This window comes from Poecilia latipinna, unplaced genomic scaffold (genome assembly GCF_001443285.1).
Source record: "Poecilia latipinna isolate Pla-1442-1.1 unplaced genomic scaffold, P_latipinna-1.0 Scaffold147, whole genome shotgun sequence".
Classification (NCBI taxonomy): Eukaryota; Metazoa; Chordata; class Actinopteri; order Cyprinodontiformes; family Poeciliidae; genus Poecilia; species Poecilia latipinna.
In genome coordinates, this window is record NW_015112763.1 from 400,040 (window position 1) to 408,311 (window position 8,272).

Here is an 8,272-nt window from a genome sequence, read left to right on the forward strand (position 1 = left end):
CATACACTTTTTCACGGAAATCGGCCGATTATGATCGGTGGCCAATCGATCGGCACACCTCTAATTTTAAGTTATCTTTTATTTACATTTTTTTTTACAGAGAAATCAGAATTGGGTCAGTCAGTATCGGCAGATTCGACCTTTGAAAAGACTGGAGACGAGGAGACGGCCTAAACATAAACCAGCCGTAGAATTCAGATTCATATTGAACGCCTCAGTTTATTCTCAGATCACTGAGCACTGAAATGGTCTGCTCCGGCACGGCCTTGGCTTCCCCTCATCATAACCTCCGACAGGTGACGTTAGTTACTATGGTAGCTACCAGCTTGTGCAGTTTTGAAACAGAATTAGGATAAGAGGCAGATTTGGTCAAAAGCTAGATGCTGGCAGCACTGCTGTATGTATAACTATTTTTCACAGCTGAAGCAAGGAGAGGCATCTTCACGCATCAATAATGTATGAGGTTGTTCTCCAATATGCTAACATGAATTATTTTACAAGCCGAGCCGACCTGTTTCTCCTTCTCCCCCAGCCTCCTCACCCCCAGGACGCGGTACATCTTGTTTTTGTCTCCCGCTTTGGCTCCCCTTCTATTCTCAGACCCCTTTTCTCAAAAAAATCTGAATCTCCTCTCAGAAGTGCGTCTTCTCCTCCTTTGCTGAATAATCTGGGGCTCAGCGGGTTTCTGAGTCTCCCTATGTGTTTCCCCTCCACATCTCTGTGCTCCTTTATAGACTTTCTCCTTTTTAACCACATCCATGCGTAGTGCGTGCGCGCCCAGCGCCTCCGCCTTTGTGCGCTATGCTAAGGGAGAAAATACAGATTCTTGTTAGATAGGATGGGGATTTTGATGAGGAAGAGAACTGTCAGCACACAAGAAGAGGCAGAAAATCCAAACTTGTGAAGTCTCGAGTTTTTCTTTTAAATATTTCTGACTCTTCTCGGGTTTTTCTTTTTATCTGTGACCATCTCTAAGCTTCTCCATCCTCACTGGGGGTTCGTCCTGACACACTAATCTTGTAGTATTCAAAGCACATTAGCGCATGCTGCTGTGTGGTGTTTTAAAAACCTTCCCCCTTTTTTTTTTTTTTTTTTTTTTTTTTTTTGAAAAAACAGCAATTTGACAGTCATTTAACAAGCAACAATACAGAGCCTAGAGCCATGTAAATGTCTTAGTAAAGCTTGATCTGGGCAGAGTCGTGATCTGAGCTAAATGTTAACATCACCATGGCAACTTGCTCTAAAAACATGCAGAATTTAAACGGGTAAGATTCTCGTTCGTTGCTACCACTCCGCTCTAGAGCACCTTGACATTTGCTAATTCGCTTTGAGCATAAAAACTTTAAAAGGTTCTTTTATTTCTGCAGATTTCTAGTGAAGGACATTCATACCACTAATGTTTACTGGACACGGACGGGGTGGAGGGTATGGCGGCTTATTTGTGTCTATCCATACATACAGAAAAAAGGTTGATGTAAATGAAAGACATGCCTTTCACCAGAATAGTAAACAGTAGCTGAGAAATCTCAGAGCTTCGTCACCAGAGGCCAAGCCGTTGGCAGAGTTCAATAATAAAGCAGCTGCATTTCTTTTAGCTGCAGCCTCATATTCTGAGTTTACTTTGAAAATATCTTTCGGTGTTATGTGGTATGAGTCTGGGGGGAGATTTACAGCGATAAACTATGATTGATGATGTTGACAAACCTCAACTAGTCAAACGCAAATTCAAATTCTTCATTTTTTTTTTTTTTTTTTCTTGGAGCATATCTGAGATATCTAAAAGAAAATGCAGGTTGGAAGGATCAATGCTACGGGACACGCTAGTGAACTGGAAGTGATCCGCGCCACTGAACCGCCATCTTGGAAAGCGTTGATGAACCATGGCTTCCAGACGAACAAAAAGAAATGCATATTGACAAAGATATACCAATAAAATCACTGCTATCTGGTTCGACCCAAGACAGAGAATGTTGCTTGTTCATTGTTGTCATAGCGACTCCATAGCAACTGTCATGATGGTTAGTTACGGATACCTACCAAGATGGCTGCCAGCTACAATGTTGTTGGCGTCCTGCAGAGGAGCCAATCCAAGAGCAGCTCTTATTTTCCTTGCTGATTGGCTGTAGAGCAGAGCTGAGAAAGACGATAGATGTTAGCTTCTGCGGAGGTGCCAAGACTGTTTCCATTGTTCATATTAATGCATATTTGAGGTTTGAACTTTTAAAATAGGTAGTTATAGACGTTTTAAAAGGGATTCTCAAGTACTCACAGATTTTAGCTTAGTGGCCAGCTGTGGCCCCCACAAATATCCCCATTGTGATATGATTGGGATTTTCACCATTTGTTTCTAGCTAAAGGTATCTTTTTCTATTTGTACATTAAATTGTCATTGCTTCTGTTTCTTAAATTTAAATATTTGCTTTAATGCAGTTTGGCTCATGCTAACTCGCTATGGCTATATATCGTCTAGTTTTCAGTTGCTTGTCTCGACTTAGTCGATTCATTTTTTAAGGCAGCTGTACCGAAGACTGGTATACGCACTTAAATTTTAAAGCTAAAACTTTTCGTTTGTTTTGATGGAGTTTTTTTTTTCATCTTTATTTTACATCACCTCTTCTGTAAATCCATACAGCGTATCCCTTTACGTTTCATCACTCCTATCGATTATTGAGCGGTGTCAACCCCGAGGTAAAGCAAACATTTTTTTGTTCACCCAGCTTTTATAGCAACCTCCACTCCAGTCGTCCCTGTTGTATTTAATTTTAAATTATCGTCTGCTTGTGGAATCGGTTTCTTTTCCCCCTCTCTGTCAGACTGCACGTACGTAGACACAAGAAAAGAAGAACAAAATCCCATTCTTTCTGCCTTTTTAAACAATCCCAAAGGCCTTGGAACAGTCAGTGCAGCTGATTTCCAACATACATGCCCTCAAGCATTTTTTTGTGCTCTTAAGCACACACACACACACACACACACATGGTCCTTACATCCTCCAACCAGTCAGTGAGGGCTAGTTCCCTGCCAGATTTGCAACTGGCAAATGCGCAATTCTCAAATCATCTTAAGTCAGCCGGACGTGGTCCGCCTTAAAGTTTAAGACGGGTTTTCTGGAAGCCTGAGGCCAGAGCTCCCATCGCTGTGGATGACGGCCAAGACCCATTCCACAGTGCTCTGCTGGTCGGAGATGTGAGGAGGACGATGTAGCGAAGATGCTCTCAAGAGATGAAATGCTAGTCGGTCATTAATCTTCAGAGACAGAGTCCAGGCTACGTCTTAAATCATTTCAGTCTAAAGTTCAAGTTGGGCCTGTTGCCGGTTTGATTTCTAAACGATATTTAAAATCTAACTGCACTACAATTAAAATAGGAGTTGTATTCTTCAAATTGTTGCAGAATTGTACAAATTTTCCTCATCAACTACTATGGTCTTGAGGTGCTGTGTGAGAAAAGATGGAAAAACGCTACAGTCTGGCTTATAAAGAATGTACACTTTAGCTGTCTTTCAGCCGAGTTTCATCTGGCTAAGCATCTCAGTATCATGAAGGATTTATATATTTGCAGGGACTCATAGACAGCAGTTTACCGTGTTATTCTCTCAGTTTTTCCCCCTAAAAACATGAGGTGCTTTGAGAAATCAACCGACTGTAATTGAACAATCTTCAGCTTGGCTAGTGCTGACCCGGGTCCGGCCACATGGAAACTCCCATACATCAACGCTGACTTCTTGTGCTGAAGTCAACACTTTTTGATTTGAGAGTTGTTATGGAGAGAAGAAGACTGAAAGTTGACTATTTTCGCCGTTTGAAAAGAAGTCGAAAATGTAAGGAGCTATTTCAAAGGAAGCAATTTTCTCAGCCCCCATGTGGGCTTTTCATTCAGGTGGCTACTTTTAAGCAGGGATTGATGCTTTAGCAGATAACAGGAACACTACGCTAAGGTCTTGCATTAATGCTCCGTTTTCTTCTTTCTTTCATGGAAAATGCTGATGGTCAGGATGTCTGCATCTTTAAAAGTCTTAAATAGTCTTAAATTTATCCAATATCAGGGCCGTAAAACATCTTAAATTCAAGAAAATAAATACGCTTATCACAAGTCTTGCATTTCTTAGTGATAGGACTCTTCAATCTTATATATTCTATATCGTTATTTTTTTCTAATGGGACTTTTATATCAGGCAAAGGTTTGAGTTGTGCGCAAGCGTCTTCACTAACTGTGTTCTGTGACTTAAGGTGGTTAAGGCTACCTGTAACGAGCTGCTAATAAGCTAGCAAGCAAATAATCAAGACATTAGCAGCCAGAATTTGGCTATCTAGCTAGCAAAGAAAAAAGCCATTAGCAGTTAGCATATGACTGTATGTGAGAAGCACAAAGCTGCTACCTAGAGTCACAAAAATAGCCTGGAAATGTCCATTTTGTCCTGTTCATTTGTTTTTTTGCAGCTCATGATATAGGTCTTAAATTTAACTCATAAAAAGGTTTAACTTGTAGTTGGTGAAACCTCCAGAAACCCTGGACTGAATCTTGGTTCTTAAAGAAATTTCTACAGCAATAGCTGTTTACACTTAACAATACTACCGCTAAGATAGTTGAGTTAAAAGTCTGATATAAGTAGATTAAATTGGATAATAATATCTGACCAGTATGTCTCTGCTAACACAATCTTAAATTGAAAAATAGTCCATAATTATTTCAACTGAAAAGTACAAACTATATGTTCAATTAATTCTCTGTTTAGAAGTGGGGAAAATCTGTCTACATTGCCAAATAGTGAAATTTAGGGCTGCTGCTGGTTTAAGGGGAGATGCTAGAAAACACAGCCAACATGCTGGGATAAACATTGTCGGGAAAATAGGATGTAAAACGCTTCCATCACCTGTTCAGTGACATCAGATCTGTCAAAGCGAACAAAGCTGTGTTTAAAACTGGCTCTGGAGGGACGGGAGCAGCGGAGACAGATTTATATAAACAAGGGTTCTAGAGGCTATGAATGATTGATCACTGTGAATTCTGATCTCAGTTGTATTCAACAATGTTTTGGGTTTTTTCCCCCTCAACCCAAATCATAAATAAATGAATGTGCAGCTGTTTGAGTTTGGTTTGGTTTAACAAATCTCAAGTGTTCACTTTGTTTAAAGACGTCTTCCTGTTTTGTCCTTCAACGTTTCAGCGTTTCATCCAGTACCTGGCCTCCAGAAACACTCTGTTCAACCTCAGCAACTTCTTGGATAAGGGAGCTCTGCAAGGTAAGAGCCTTTCATTTTTGCACAAATGTCACAACTCCTTGCAATTATGTCTCATATTTTCACAAATGGAATGGATAAACATCAAAGGATGTGAAGACAGAAAGGATGAAGTTGGTTTAAAACTGTGTGATCTTTCAGGTTACGACATGTCAACCTTCATCAGGCGATATAGTCGCTACCTGAACGAAAAGGCCATGTCCTACAGACTGGTGGCTGTGGATTTCACCAAGATGAAGAGAGGGTATGTTTAAAATGAGCTTAATAATTTACATTGTGATAAATAATATTTTATTTATTTATGGTTTTGGTTGTGTTGGACGATTCCAATGTTGTAGGTAGGGTTAGGGCAATATGTAAAATCAAATTTTTTTGCGTACCAGATCCAATTTAATTGATTTCTTTCCCCCTCTCTATTTTCTAAAATAGTCATTGCAAATAACAGAAAATAATTTCAAGAAGTAGTTTTTATTTCAGTCATTCACTCTTTGAGTTGTACGATTGAATGTTAAGGGAAGGCTACAAAACCTTTTAATTGTTCAATTTGGAGAATAAAGATGTACTTTAAGAAGAATAAAGGTGGAATTTTACCAGAAGGTCTTAAAATTACAAAATGAAAACTTGTTTTAATGAGAGTCATTGGCTCAGTTGTTTCAAAGTTCTGCTGCTAATAATTTGATGTTGATGTATTAAAGATTAAATATTTCCTTACCTGTAAAACTGATACCAAATTATAGCTTCATAAGATGAAGATATTTTTTTGTGCTGGAGTTCTCATAAAATTACCACCTTATTCTGGTAATATTAGGACTTTACTCATATTATTTCAACTTTACTGCCATACGACTGTATTCTTGTAATGTTATGGCTTCATTCTTGTAAGTCAAAAGAAAAAGTTGGCTGGACTTTTGTTGACCTGAATTCAATGTCCTAATAAACAGAATTGGTAAAACATGCTTGTCAAACAAGATGGCCGCCCTGGATGTGCTGACATCACTCTGAACTATGGAAACCCAAGGAGGGCATTGGTGGATAAAAAAAAATCCTGATTTTCCAAAATCTTAACCTTCGAAAACCAACAAAATGTATTAATTCATAAAACTGATGTGTCGCCCACACATAGTTGCAAGAGCACAACTTTGATGAGTGCAGCGAAGGGCTCAGAGTGTCCGCCATTAAACATGAAGAAAACGGAGCTAAGTTTGTGTACTGCTGAATCGGCTTTGAAACGAGGCCACCAAACCTTCACGCCGAGTCCTAATCTTAATCATTGCTAACAATCTCAGCCAGGAAGCGAACCTCCTCTTTTCCTCCAAGCTCTGAAAGACACCCACTGTATGTGAGTTAATAAAAGCTGGAGGAAGCTGCAGTTTAAAAAATAAGTGGCTACATGTTTCTACAAGGTCATACCAGGAAGACCTGTGCCAGACTTCACAGCCAAGTCTCGTTATTTTTTTTTCTACCGTAACGCGCGTTCCCAGATGTTAGTTTCAAGCTTTTCGCCACCGTCGGCAACAAGATTAGAGAGAAACCTCTGGTTTACTCTCTCGCATTTCTACCAACGTCTGCATAGGTTTCCTCCTCAAGCTCTCACCTGTTACCGTGTGCTTCCTGTTTTGTCAGCGTCGACGGCGTGATGCGCACCATGAACGCAGAGAAGCTCATCAAGACTCTGCCCATCATCCAGAACCAGCTGGACGCTCTGCTGGACTTTCAGGTATCTGCTGATGCAATCGACCAGAGCCAGAAACGAGAACTTTGAGATCCGTGGACGTAGTGGTCATGTTTTAGGGCGTGTGTGGAGCTTCAAAGACTGATAGAAATGTTGGGATCACACCAACTGCCTGTGGCTGTTTTTATGTTTAAACATCGTTTCCAACAGCCAACCTGGGGAGGAAAGGTTTCATCTGGTGAACCATCTTTCTGTGTGGCTGATCTCATCCTTCCATGATCAGTCTGGTGATGTGATGAAGATGGCACCTTCATCTTCTCTCTCTCTCTCTCCTCCCTGCAGGCCAATCCTAATGAGCTGACCAACGGGGTGATCAACTCGGCCTTCATGCTGCTCTTCAAAGACTCCATAAGGCTCTTTGCTGCATACAATGAAGGAGTCATCAACCTGTTGGGTAGCACACGTCCCTTTCATACAAAACATTTCACGCTAATGGAAATTGTCATAGTAGTTTGTCAAATTATCAGCTGTCAATCCTCCCAGAGGTTCTGGATCTTTTTAAATAAGTTCAGCCTGTTGAAAAGTCGTCCAGTCATGTTGAAGTTATGCTTCCCAGTTAAAAATTTTTTAAAAGATTTTCAGGGTTTCGTCATCTGCGCTTCATAATCTGGAGATCTCTGCAACCCCTCCCACACGTCGATCTCAGAAATCTGCCTTCAGGCAGCGCTGCCTGAGAAGTATCCCATATTTCTGTGGTATATGGTCTATATCTGGGGGACACTTTCCAGAAAAGCTGCTACACATTAAGAGTTAAACTGATTCAGTGTACATGAAAAACACAGGGATACAACTAACAATCATTTTAGTAAACAATGAGTCTGTCGATTAATCGATAGAACGATAATTCTGCCAAGTAATCAATTATTTGATGGATATTTGAATGTAGCATAGTTAATCAACAAAAAACAATTCTATTGATTGACAAAATGATGTTTAATTGGGCAAAAATTAGCAAATTACACAGATTTTTCACATAAGCCTTTTTTATACAATATTAGAAATACATTTAAAGATGCAAATGAATAATTCAATTCCTTTTTTAATAAAAAAAAAAAACATTTTATTGCCTAAAATGCAACAACGTAGTATTCCTTTAGTGATCGCTTCATCAAAGGATGCATCTGTAGCGAAATAAATACTTCTAAACAGCGCAGGGCTGATCTGGTTGTTATTATTTTTGGATTGACCCATTAATACTTGAATAGGAAAAGGTGCCTAAAAGGAAATTTAGTAGTTTTGACTTAATTGCTGTTAACGTAATTACCGTTCTTTCAGCAATTGGACCTTTTTTTTTTTTTTTT

The 8,272-nt window shown here is 39.6% G+C and overlaps 1 protein-coding gene across 3 annotated transcripts in view; it reads left to right on the plus strand.

Annotated features, from left to right (window-relative positions):
- Nucleotides 1-8,272, plus strand: part of LOC106945521 (phosphatidylinositol-binding clathrin assembly protein) — a 106,652-nt gene that overhangs the window by 58,748 nt on the left and 39,632 nt on the right. For all 3 annotated transcript variants that reach the window (XM_015029256.1, XM_015029257.1, XM_015029258.1), the window contains exons 3-6: nucleotides 5,167-5,242; nucleotides 5,381-5,483; nucleotides 6,863-6,956; nucleotides 7,254-7,365. In XM_015029256.1, the coding sequence (XP_014884742.1) occupies nucleotides 5,167-5,242; nucleotides 5,381-5,483; nucleotides 6,863-6,956; nucleotides 7,254-7,365 (385 nt within the window). The remainder of the gene's footprint in view (nucleotides 1-5,166; nucleotides 5,243-5,380; nucleotides 5,484-6,862; nucleotides 6,957-7,253; nucleotides 7,366-8,272) is intronic.